Raw genomic sequence first — 14,333 nt, forward strand, 5'->3', positions numbered from 1 at the left:
TAATATTCTTGCTAAATAAATAAAAAGGAAACCCAACCATTTTTTATCAACTGAAATTCATGATACAATTAAAATCAATGTCACAACTATTATCTTCATAGACGGCGTTTATATTTTTGGTAATGTGATCTTTATTTTTTTCAAAGCGTCGATAATGGTCTTGCCAGCATGTAAATATTAATTTATTGATTTAAAAGGATAATTTTCAATTTAAACAAAAAAACATGAATAATAAAGGACTCAGCAGTGCGCTTTTAACAATACTCCTCTCTTTAAATTCTTGATCTATAAAAATTATCTCGAAATTACAATGTATAGGTAAATCTTGTAATTATGTTCTGAACATGAAGTCTGCATGTTGAAATATACTCATTTTTAAGCTGCATAAAGATTGGTCGTCGGAAAAAAGAAATGTTGGCTTTGTGCTTGGACTGCATAACCTCACAATCTAAATGTTTACTCAAGAGACACCTATATCTATAGTTTTTTATATTCTTTATTTTTTTCACTTTTAATTAGTATGCATATTGTGTATTAAAATTATTCAAGTTTCTGCATCGTAGTCATCATATTAAAACCTGTCCTTCGACCTTTGACACATTGACTCCAAAATTTACACTTGTCTTTTCCATGGCCTGTTCCTCCTACGTGCTAAAATATAAATTCTGCAAGGTACAGCTAGAATAACTTAGTACTTTTATCACAATTGTCTTATCTCGATCTTTGACATTTAATCGAGTAAGTCGAAAATTTGTGTCTTCCTCTAGGTATTTTTAACACCCATGGAATCATTATACATGCGAATTCCTATTGTGGATTCATCGGTACTCCTTGTCAACAAGTAATATTCTAAAGGATACTAGTATTTCATATATAGACGGTCGCCAACGAAACTACTTTCCCATGAACACGTAACTTTTAACGTGTATATGAAAAAAAATGATTCCATAGAATGTACAGTCCATTTGAAATACACGTAGGTTGAAAGGTACGGTTAAGTTATTGCATGATTTCAATATGCCACGGTCATCACAACTGTGGTAGGTTTGAGCCTTGATCTTTGTTACACTGAGACTGATTTTGGATAATTTCAATAAATCTCTTACTGGACATATTACTAGTACATAAAATAAATTGTGAAAGAAGACAAACTTCAATGAAGTACTCAAACAGATCCTTAATGGTGGGTTGATTATACCTCGTATTACCAGTTACATGTCTTGATAACTGAATGGTTCCCATTGTCGTGAATTGGATGTACACCTGAGCTCGGTAAGTGTACTTTGTGAACAACTTTGCTTTTTTTTATTAACAAGTGCCTTCTTCATCTGTTGTAGTTTGTTTTTATGATAAAGATCGCTGAAGTTTGTAGTGAGGATGGCTACAGGCATGGCCAAAATAAGCATCCCAGAGAATGCACACGCCCCTCCAACAATGTAACCAAATGTAGACTTTGGAAACGTGTCTCCGTACCCCACGGTTGTCATTGTAATCACAGACCACCATATCCCGATGAAAATATCCGAGAAGGTGTCTGCCACGTAGAATTCAGCATAGTAGATGAAACTTGCAAAGAATAGTGAAGCGATAAGAAACGTCAAGGAGAGAAGAAGAAGGTCTTCGAAGCTAGCCCGTATCGACATCATCATTATTCGCAAACCGGAGTACAGCTTCATCAGTCTAAACACCCGAAATAGCCGCAAAACTATTAAGGACCTGCTCACTAAATAGAATTGCACTACTTCATAATGCTTCACCAGAAACCCCAGATCCTTTTCGAGAATAAAGGTTACCCACATGGCAACCACCAAGAGAAGGTCAATGATGTTTAAAGGTAATCGAAAATATTTCAATCTTCTTGGACAAGATATGAAATGAAAAATTAGTTCAACCGTGAAGAAGACGGAGGTGAATATTTCGCAGTGCCTTAGTGCTTCGTTAGGGAGTGATGTTCCAAGCATGACTTCTTTGGGGTTCTGCAAATTGAGTTCTTTGAAAAAGCGAATGCTTCTGTTTGCAATAACGAATGAAAGTCTATCATATGATAGCTTCTCCTCTCTGAATGGCGGATGTGAACCTAACACAAAGGTCACCATTGAAATAATTACAAAGACCAGGAAAATGTAGTTAAAAACCTGGAAACATAAAAATGCATGAATATATATGCAATAATTTTCAAAGAATATTAATATACTAAAAACTTCATCAAATACTTTAGAATTTTATCAAAACTGTCCATGTGTTCAAACTTTCAATTTTGTATGAAAATATGACTAAAATATAGTATCATATTATAGTGTGTGTGTATATATATATATATATATATATATATATATATATATATATATATATATATATATATATATATATATATATATATATATATTAGGGATGGCAATCGAATACAGAATTGCTAATCGGTTAACCGCAAGACGTTCCGACCGATTAATCGGTTAGTCGCATCGTATCAAAATACACATTTTTTGACTTTTTTTATGTATTTGTATTTATATACACTAGAAGACTGAAAGAGAGACGTGGTTTGAAGTTAGAAACATTCTGTTCATTATCTTGATCAGGAAACTATATGTACATATAAATTATTTTATTTCAATTTCAATAGTTAGACAAGAAAAAAATAAGAAAACCATGAATCTTGCATGAGAAATCAGACACAGAAAGATATCTTTCCAGTGCATATGTCGCACAAATTCATTCTTCATTGTCACAGTAATCAAAACTTTGTCCGAACTTTAACTTATACAATGTTTTTCTAATAATATAATAGAGAACGGCAAAAGATCGATACGTATACATACTCATTAAAACTGCTCAATGGAGATTATGTAAAATCAAAAGTATTACGGGAGGGTCAGGGTACCAATATAATGTTTTTAAAAACAGTAATTGATACTTCACAAACTGATCAATTATTACCTCGCGATCTCAATCCTGAGAGCCATAATTACCTCCAAATCAGCTTAATAAGATGTGTAAAAACGCTGAACTATCAACTTTTATGCAGAGATTCCCTTTCTTAAAAACGAAATTTAAGAAAATTGCGTTCAATTTTACATATCTTAAATTTTCCGATTAACCGATTGCAGATTTTCTAACCGATTACCATCGTTCCGACCGATTAATCGATTAACCGGTTACAAATTGCTATCCCTAATATATATATATATATATATATATATATATATATATATATATATATATATATATATATATATATATATAGTATCAACAGCAATGAAGGAGAAACTTCAAGAGTTCTGTGCAACAATATATCCGAGAAGTCGTGTAAATCAGCTGTGGATACTTAAAAATTCCAAGGAACTTTTGAAAAATTTGAAATCACAAAATTTCACCAAAATCAATAACATAAAAGCGTACAACTTTTCAACTCTGTATACAACCATTCCCCAAGATAAATTAAAGTCCAGATTTTTTGACATCATTGACAGCTGCTTTTTCAATAAAAATGGAACTCGTAAATTTACTTACCTTGTCATTGGTCATTTGCAAAATTATTTTGTTAAAAACATTCTGATTGTACACGCAAGTACTAAGAAGTTGATAATAAAAAGATGTTTGAGTTTCTGATTGACAATATCTATATAGTTTTTGGAGACCAGGTCTTCCAACAATCTCAACAATCTGTTGGAATTCCCATGGGTACTAATTGCGCCCCGTTGTTAGCAGACCTATTTTTTTTATTCATATGAAGCAGAATTTATTTAAAATTTTATACATGAGAAAAAGAAATCTCTTGCTAAGGCCTACAACTCGACATTTTGATATATCGACGACGTATTGTCAATTAACAATAGTTATTTTCAATCATATGTCGACACGATATATCCCAGTGACCTTGAAATAAAAGATACCACAAAGTCTGACACATCTGTTTCATATTTGGATATTTTACTGGAAAATGACGTTAAGTAAGTTACTGCGAATTAAATTTGATCCCCGTTCACACGGGGAATTTAATTCGAATTAGTTTACTGCGCATTAAATTACTTCACATTAGCTCCGTGTGAACGCTAAGCGAAGCTAAATCGAATTAAATTTTGACGCATGCGTAAGGGCAGAATTAAGTCACATGCCACATGTCGGTGGTCAAATATAGGTATCTGTGCTATTTTTGAGTGGAAAACAAAGGAAAACTATCTTAATCACTAAAAACTGTACAGACACTATGAAATTATGTCAAATGTATATCTGCTCTGCACAATGTGACGTGATCTGCAAATGACGTCATAATAGCCTTACTGAAAAGCCTAATAGTAGAAATTTAACATTTTTAAAATTCGCATAGGTTTACTTCGCATTAGCTGTCGTGTGAACGCAATTTAATTCGCATTAGTTTACTTCGCATCATTTTACTTCGCATTAATTTACTGCGAATTAAAATCTCCGTGTGAACAGGGCATTAGTTTGCGTTATTATTTGAAATGTAACAACGCTAATTGCTTTGAATAAGACGGAAAGGGGAGTTTTAAAATACTTCTTTTTTTAAAAGTAATTTATATTTTTAGTAGTTCATTTTAGTGACAATTACTACACCTTCCATCGAAGTACATGTACATTGGATTAAACTACTTCTTGAGTAAATCGTCTTTTGTACTAAGGTATAATCTAATAAGTCGGAACCTTTTGTAGTTTTTTTTAATAAACGTCATATTAGACATATCTTAACAATAAATTTACATGATAAAAAAAACTAAAAAAATATTATGATACGTATCAAAATTGAGAAAATGGGGTCACGGTCAAAATTGAGTACACATGTCTATATAGTCACATCTCTAAAAAATAGATCAGAAACGAAATAAAATATATATTTTCATTTAACCATTGTTACATTATTTCAGACAAGTAGTCCTAAAGTCCTAATTGGGGGGCGGGGGCTAACGTCGCAGGCAGGTAGCGATACAATTTTATAATTTTTCTCGAGAAATCTTTAACCTCTCTAACAAACTCTGAAAATGCTGGAGGAACTAGGAGATAATATAATTTATATCAAAAGTGAGCCAAGCATTTGTATTTAAAAGCATAAGACCGTTTTGAGTGGTACAGACTTTCAACGCGGTAAAGAATTCGAAAAACTTGCAAACTAACTTATGCTACTCATACAATTGTTTGCAAACGAAGTGTCAAGTGTTTATGCGGATGCTTTAATGAAAGGGTAGGGCACTACACATCATATGAGAAATGAAAAGGGGGAGTAATTTTCAGAAACTTTCATGACATTGTGAAGAGTGCGCCTATTGACGAAATATATTGATTTTAAAATTAAGGAACATGAATTAGGTTTACTCAAATCGAATGAAATTTTACATATCGACTTAATAAATGTTTTTACATTTGAAAAAATGTTGATCTTATTTTTTTTTTAAATAATATGATGATGTACGACATTTTCCTCGTTTTTTTTAAATGACCCTCGTAAGTAATTAGTCGAAAGCAGTTAGAAATTATTTAACGGATTTACCTATTTCTAATAACCATGTACATGTACTTTGTTCATGGAATCTAAAAATAAAGAATTATAAGAATTCTATACTAATATACCAAAATCAGAGGAAACTGGAGAAATGAAACGTGAAGGACCAGGATTACAAACAACTTGTGGAGATTATTCTATTTAACTAACTCAGACTACATCGTTCATAGAAGATTAAATCGATACAAAGAATTATGTTTCCTTTAATGTTCTGTTCAAAAATAGACGAAAACTGTAGAAGGTGTTTTAGAACAAGTTAAACATTAATCTTTGTTAGTTACCATAGCAACACATATAATCAAAATAAAAGATAGAGATGTAGATATTAAGTATCCAGATTTAATCAATTTGTGTGCAAAGTATAAATGAAATGAAATCGGGCAACTGTTGGAGAAGTAGCAGTAAAAAAAAAGTGTTTACATACAGAAAAATGGGCACTTTAGCACTGCATATAAGTTTTTCTTTTCTTCAACAAATAAAGCTAATAACAACAGCGGCAATCAAAACTGGAATACAGTTTACGACGCAAGAACGGGAAAGTGTTATATTCTAGAGTCATCATTAATTAATATTATTGTGTGTTTAAGAGACCTCACTAACACTAGGAAGAACAAACCAAGTTGACCTATTACAGTTTTCGTTTGATACTCTAAACTAACAGCTCGCAGACGTCTCTAGTCGCAAAACAGTTGAAGAAACAGGAAAACTCGATCGGGAAAATTATTTATTGTAGGTCAGTTTTCAATTGGCGATTCGCGAATAAAAAATATCGGGTATATAATTCTTAGTTAGATGCATAGAGGACTTCCAGCCATCTGCCTGAACTATTTGTTAGATTTACTCGTATTTAGCTTGTTTTCTTTATTTTCGATAAACTTCATCAAATACTAGTATACAAAATTTCATTTACATGTAATAGTATATTCAGAAAGTATTATCCGCGCCCTCTAGTATAAAAGAAAATTATCTCCCTTTTCTTTAGAAAACTGTCATATTTATAAAATATTCATTTTACTGAACAAGTGTACGTGTTCGTACTCTCTTCAGTTTTAGTTTGAGGAATTTATGTAAAACATGTCCAAACCAATTTCCAGGTAAAACAATCAATATGGTTGTGAAATAGATTAAAACTTACATTCACATTTTTAATTGTTGAGAGAGAGAGAGAGAGAGAGAGAGAGAGAGAGAGAGAGAGAGAGAGAACCTTAGCTAATCTTGATGACGATGGTTCCTCCAATGTCAGCCATATCTTCCTGAGAATTCTTTTGACTTGACTTGTACGACATTCCTCTTCAGTGTAATCCAGTTCATATTCTTCAAAAGTCTGTCTTAACTTCTGTGTCGTCTGGATGTCGGCCTCTGATTGGATATATTGTTGCAGACAGCAATCTGAAAGCATATTGGGTGAAAGTTCCCAAAAATCCAGTTCCTGTTTTATTACGGTGCTGCAATAGAACGAAGGAAAGTGTAGGGTGCCCGTACGATACAAATCCAAAATTGATAGAAATACGTTAGGATTTTTGTCGAAGAAATAAGACTTTCTTGTGCTGTCGTAGAACTTCGATTGTTTTGTTAGTCTTCCAAATAAAGTATTTGGGTATCGAGAGAGAGTCACAGCCGATGTTTCAAACACCGAGCCCCCCACGTTAATTTTCACTGTCTCCATTGTACTGCCTCAGCCTGTAATCGTGACTGTCTAAATTCGATCATCATTATGTAGTTGCAAACAGAAATATTTATTGGAAAGAGTGTTATTACAATCAACACGTTAGTTTTTAATATTTTTAAATTAGGATGCTCTGGAAATTCTTGGTAAATTATATATGAATTATGTCAACTACAGCTAAAAATATCCCTATGGCCCTGTGGGGCAGGAATACGATTGCTTTGTTCTTATAAGTGTTTCATACCAAAATCGATAAGATTTAATTTTCCAGAAGGGTTAATTAAAAAAAAAAGGACCAAACGCATATTCATCAACCCACACTAAAAATACAGGCAATGAAAATAGATTTCTATGTCTCAGCATATGTCTTTAGATAGTGTCTAAATACCTGCCAAATATCTCGTTGATATCTCAATTAACAAAAAAGTTATGCCCAAAAATGATGCTAAAATTGTCAGGAGTGCAACACCTTTTCGTGACATTTTGAAATTTCAATATTTTTTGGAGATCTGTGAAATAAATAAGAATGCTTTATGTTGAAAATGATGACTTTCCTGATAATATTCAAAGTATTGAGCTTTAAATGTGGACAGTAGTAACTTTTGTTAAATCAAGTTGTGGTCATGGTTGATGTTAAAAAAAATGTTATACCATGTCAGGAGTGCAACAGAAAAAAATGTAGTGTTGCCAAAAAAACATCATTTCTAAAATTCTGAAAGAAAATTAAGACAAAAAAGAATTTTCGAAGTGTAAAACAATAACTGATATACATTTTAAAACTTAAAAGTGTTGTATAAATCACAAGCAGCATTAATAAGAGTCAAGTATATGTGCATACCGAATAATGTCGGGAGTGCAACATTTGATGTTTTGCTCTCAAGCATGAAAAAAAAACTATTATCATTATATGATTTTCTGATTTTTATTTTGGAAAATAAAGACACAAAGAACATTTTTACCAAATAGATTTATCAATTACAGGATCTGTCTGTGCTTCAGATCTATATTTCTATGGTCAGGAGTGCAACACATTTTTTTAAAGATTCAAGTTGTGTGAGGAAAACACTTCTATTCATGCTTAGAAGTATTCGTTAATTAATAATGATCTTTTTGTATAATTTCATACTAATTATTGAGAGTTTTATTATTGAATCCTTCCTTTTTCAATTTTATCAATTCAGATGTGTTTTTATCTTTTTTGTAATTTTTTTAATGAATGTTAAAAACACACACTAAAAATTGTCATAAAATTCAAGTAATTCCTCCTCAGCTTCACTGAAACAACAGAACAAGTTCTTATGTAATTTTTACTTCACAATTCTACTTTAAAGGCCCCAGTGCTTTTGGTCAGGAGTGCAACAAATATGTTAGAATTACAAATCATCCAATAAGAATAAAAATAAAGTAAAAATGATGAGCAGAATTTTTCTAGTGGATTACTGTGTTTGTCCTCTAAAGGAAAATATGCTACAAAATATATTTTAGCTTCTAAACATACATTTAAGCTAGTTTTTTTTTGGCATAAATAGGGAATAATTCTAGATAAAATGCAAATTTTAAATACTTTCATCTGTTTTAATTATGAAGTTTATTTATGATTTTTTGTGTTCTATGGTTTTAATTTTAAATTCTATTGCAGTCAGGGGTGCAACAAAACTGCTTTATAATTACCAATGCTTTTTAACTATCTTTACTGAAAAATAAGTTGAAAAAAATATTTGATACTATTTGATGTTCAAAATACTGTGTCTATCAACAAATTACAGAAATTTTAGTGTCATTCAGGGAATAGTTTTCATCATTCACAAATATTTTTAAATACAATTTATATATATTACACTTTGCAAATAATCATGTATTAAGGTCTTCAAAATATGAAAAACCTGCTGTAAACGATGAACAATATCAAAACGACAAATTGATTTACAAAGTAAGAATGGATTATTGTGTGTTATAATTTTTAAAACAATGTTAAATAAAATACATATCAGATGTCACGAGTGCAACACAGTAATGTAACAAAGGGTCACTTCAAATATAGTATTCTTTGTAGGAGAACTCGTATATAAAAAAAATTCTTTTTTGGCTTAGATTTAAAGAATTGACTTGAACGGACAAAAAAGTGAATTTTGGGGAATTTTATTGCTTCATTTTTTTTTCATATTAAAACTTTTCAAACCAGAATTGAAAAAAATAATGTAAAATAATCAAAAAGCCAATTTTTTGTACATATACAAGAGAAGATACTCAATCAAGGTCTAGATTTAATCATTTATACCCCTTTTACCATTTCGAAGCATTCAGGATTTTAACTTCCGGATTTTAAACTAGAATGCATGTGCAATATGATGATATAAGTGAAAAATATGTTATGAGTAGCGGAATTTTTCCAAAAAATTTCAGTTTGGTGGTCATTTTTTTTTTAATTCACCCAGTATATAAGTCTTGAATCATTAATGATGGTTATACAATGATATTGAACAGCTGGACAACGCGCTCACCTGAATAACCATGCATGGTTTTGCTGTTCTTTGTCATCAGGTTTAAAAAAAACTTTATTCCTATGAGAATTTTCAACAGTCTACTCTAACCCCAAGGGATGACAACTTTACCAAACTTGAATCAACATAAAAACTTAAAAACTTTGATCCCTCATTCTTGTCCCGCTCTACCCTCATGGGCCATGATTTGCATAAAATTTGAGAATTTGCATATTGATTAATTTGAATATCATGGACTTGCTGTTCTTGAAAAGAAGATTTGTAATTATTTTTTTTCAAACATCCCGACATAAAAGTTTGATTCCCTAATGTGGACCCATCAAGGATACTTGAGTCACCTTTGGTTTGAAATTTGCCCAGTTGTTCTAGAAAATACGTCGAAAATGTGTTACTGTGAATTCAATAATTTTCGTGAGGTTTAATTTGTTTTCGTGATGTGAAAAGACCCACCAATTCATTCCTTCACGACATGTAAAATTTGAATAAATAGCAACTTCTTCAATCACTTCAGCTTATAGCTCAGGTGAGATAAAAAAAAGTTGACGTCTTCATTATAAATGTCGAAATGTATAATTTCAGAAAAATTGTCCAAAGTTCTTTTGTTGTTGTTGTTGTTGTTTTGTTTTTATGCTCCCGTAATTCGGAGGTACATGTATATAGTTTTTGCCCTGTCCGTCCGTCTGTTTGTCTGCAAAAACTTTAACCTTGCCCATAACTTTTGATCGGTTGGAGCTATGGCTTTCATATTTCATTTGTGTAATCCTTGTGACAAGACCTTTCTTTGGGTAACATAAAATTTGACCTTTTGACCTTGGAGTTTGACCCACTTTTGCAATTTTGTTTTAGACTTTAACCTTGGCTATAACTTTTGAGTGGTTGGTGCTGGGGCTTTCAAACTTCACATATGTATTCCTTGTGACAAGACCTTTCTTCAAATACCATTAACTTTGACCCTTTGACCTTAGAGTTTGACCTACTTTTGAAAAAAAGTTAACCTTGGCCATAACTTTTGAACCGTTGGTGCTAGGGCTTTCATACTTCACATGTGTATACCTTGTGATAAGACCTTCCTTTGGATACCACAAAAACACTTTGACCTTGACCTTGGAGTTTGACTCTGTTTTGAAAAACTTTAACTTTAGCCATAACTTTTAAACGGTTGGTGCTAGGGCTTTCATCTTTCACATATGTAATCCTTGTGACAAGATTTCCCTTTGGGTACCAGCAACTTTGACCCTTTCACCTTGGAGTTCGATCTACTTCTGAAAGACTTTAACTTTGGCCATAGGTGCCAGGGCTTTCATATTTCACACATGTATTTCTTGTTATAAGGCCTTTCCTTGGGCATCATTAATTTTGACAATTTGAACTTGACCTTGATGTTTGACTTACTTTTGAAAAACTTTAACCTTTTCCATATCTATTCAATGGTTGCTGCTAGGATTTTCATATTTCACAGGTTTATTCCTCGAGACTAGACCTTACTTTGGGTACCAATATATTTGATTTGCATTTGAGAAAGTTTATCCTTTGATATGAGTTGCAGTAAGGGGGCATCAGTGCTTCACAAACACATCTTTTTTTTTTTTTTTATTAAATTAAGAGTTCTCTTCTCAAGCAAATAAACCATCAAAACCAGCTTTCAATGTATACCTTGTGCTTTGATTAGATAAAGAATTGAAGTTTGATTGATTGATTGTATATTGTTTTACGTCCCATTCGAGAATTTTTCACTCATATAGAGACGTCACCATATACCGGTGAAGGGGTTCAAATTTTGACCTTTATTCGGCACTCAGGGCCATTGAGCAGTGAGGGATCTTTATCGTACCAACGCCTGCCGTGACACGGGGCCTCGGTTTTTAAGGTCTCATCCGAAAGACCCGAAACTTTCACGTCAAAGTGCCGAGCGCATGGCGAAGGAACAGTTGCTACCTATTTTTGATCGACTTAGGTCTGTCGCGGCCGAGATTCGAACTCACGACCTCCTGATCACGGAGCGAGCGCTCTACCTACTGAGCTACTGTGAACGGTAATTGAAGTTTGAAAGAATGGGCGAAATTTTCTCTAGCTTTGAAAAACAGGCAGCCCTTTTCTTCATTTACGATAAAACGTGTGCATCTCATTGCAATGAAATGTGAAGACAATGAACAGTTATCAAGCTCAGAAGTCCAAATATACATTACAAACTGTGAGCAGAGCAAACACAGATCAGCGAAAACAGATCAGGTGCCATGGAGACCTGAGCATCTCATGTCAACAGGTTACACCCGCCGTGTATCCATTGTCATAACGAAAAAAGTCGTAGAAAATTCAGTGTGAAAATATTGGCCTAATAATTTGTATATGAAAGACGTCAGTCAACATCAGACTGAAGAAAACATAGTTATCATTTGCTGAATGTTGACTTTAAACGAGATTGTTGATATCTTTGTAATCATCAACTTATTTGTCGATTGCCTGTCTCATTTTAGACATTGTTCATACGCAGAACATGCTCTTAAATCGAATCAATGAGGAGACATAAACCCCATATGCAGGTGCTAATGGTATATTGCTACATAAATAAGGGAAGTTGGCGATAGAAAAGTCGAAGTCATCACTTTTATCGTAAAGTTTACTTACCAACATACAACTTGGGAAAAAAGATGAACGATTAGTATTAATTTAATCAGAAAGAGTAATTAAGCTTCTCTGAATAATTAAGTTAAAAACATATATTTTAGGGTTTGGCCCACAGTAATGGATAATGGCCAATATACCTTGATAATTAATTTCAAAATTGTTGATTTTCTCTTCATTCATAGATGCTATATGCCAAAATTGGCTCAGCTGTCCCAGAGAACCTTAAAATGTTCAAATGTTAACAGATCATGCACACACAACAAACAAAAATAGATAGCAGTGGGTCATGCGAGTGACTCAGGTGACCTGAAAATGTTAGAGAATTTTGTAAAACAGTTTATACAGTCTTTATTATTCCTAGAACATATATTTTCCAGGATTTTTTCTCCTTAAACCTTCCTTCATTTTGCTTTCTCCCCCAAATTTATTCTTTCATATTTATATTGAAATTCAGTGCCAAAATAAATAATTATACTTAGTACTTCAATTTTACTATGAACAACTTAAATCTAACAAGGAAATACAAGAAGGAATGATAAACCTCTTTTTTTCTTTGGGTATACTCTAATCTTTAATAACATGTTTGACTGAAACAAAAGATAACAAAATAACTGGTACAATTATAGACTCTTTTATTTCTCTAAAAAGAGTGATCTATAATTAGGAAATATCTGTTATCTAGTACATCAAAATGACAGAAGATTCAAATATAAGGGATACAAGAAGGTTTTCTATTAATATCAGAAGTTTAAGACTGTTATAATGTGGGAATGGTATCCTTGCTAACAAAATCACATAGGTCAAAACTGTGCCAATGTCTGCTAACTACATTAATATAAATTAAAAAATCAACTGAAAGTTAAAAAACCAACATCCCCAAATGTCAGTGCATGATACATGTATCATTTTTCAATTTTCAACTTTGTGTGGGAAATTAAACTGATAAATATTAAACCATTAACTTCACATACTATTGGACTTTGTTAATTTTTTTTGGTATGAATTCTGTGTTAAATTCTAATTATTTTACAGAAAGAACCTTGACAAAGAAACTAATACCAGTCAGGACAACACAGGTAGTCATACTGCAGTAGCTGGTATCTAACAGAAATATATTATTATCACTCAATTTTTAAAGCTTGAAATTACCATAAAGAAACACATACATTTTCCATTCGTGGAAACTGAAATGATAAAAAAAAAATATTATTCATATCCAACTTTGCTTCATAAAATATTTAAGGCTTTTCTGCAAATACTCTTCTTTACATTATTTGAGTAAAATAAATTTATCAAAAAAAAATTCTCTCCCAATTTCTTAATTTAAGGGAAATGGAAGGAGTTTGTCCAACTTTTGTGTCATCATTACAATATATACTTGTAGAATTCCCTTTTCATTTTGTACATATACATAAAATTCCTGAATTAGTACAAAGATTTATGGAAAGATGCAAGGAAGATTAAGTCACTTAAATTAGTTATAGCATGCCACAGATTTATTTTGAATTCAAACATACCCAACTCATTGTTTCTGTCTACAACAAATCTCACAAAATACCCATCGTGGTAAAATCTGATAAGAATACTATTCAAAATTTTATTACTTCCCTATAGGACTTTAAAGGTTCAAATATTTCTGTAAGAATCAGTCACTTAAACACCCAGAGAATAACCTTTAAGTTGTTCCATGAAAAAACTACCATTCTAATGATAAAAGCCATGAATACACAGGCATAACTGAAGTAAAATATCACAGCATATCAAATAAATAATATTATATTTTGAGTCTAGGTGTAATAGCTTGATATACAAAAAGAAATGTCATCTGAATCAAAGATATAAACTAGAATTTTAATTATCCGAGAAATTACTTTATAATTATACATACCATTATAAATTTTTCTGTTTAAATGAAAAAAGGCTATATATGATACATTATTTCTAAAAGTAGTCATTATTAGCAATTGTGGTAAACTTTTCCATAAATTCATAAGTCTGCACCAAAATTGAAAATATACACTGAACA

General features: G+C 31.8%; 1 protein-coding gene across 1 annotated transcript; it reads right to left on the reverse strand.

Moving 5' to 3' along the window:
- Nucleotides 1-1,193: 1,193 nt before the first annotated feature.
- LOC133172076 (potassium voltage-gated channel subfamily C member 3-like) lies at nt 1,194-7,181 on the reverse strand. Its single transcript, XM_061306886.1, has 2 exons — nt 6,720-7,181; nt 1,194-2,135 (listed from the first exon to the last, which is right to left on the reverse strand). Exons 1-2 carry the CDS (start codon nt 7,179-7,181, stop codon nt 1,212-1,214), a joined length of 1,386 nt encoding a protein of 461 aa, XP_061162870.1. The 3' UTR covers nt 1,194-1,211.
- Nucleotides 7,182-14,333: the final 7,152 nt, after the last annotated feature.

This window comes from Saccostrea echinata, unplaced genomic scaffold, assembly GCF_033153115.1.
Source record: "Saccostrea echinata isolate AGI-Se365-2 ecotype Australia unplaced genomic scaffold, CSIRO_AGI_Sech_v1 ptg000054l, whole genome shotgun sequence".
Taxonomy (NCBI): Eukaryota; Metazoa; Mollusca; class Bivalvia; order Ostreida; family Ostreidae; genus Saccostrea; species Saccostrea echinata.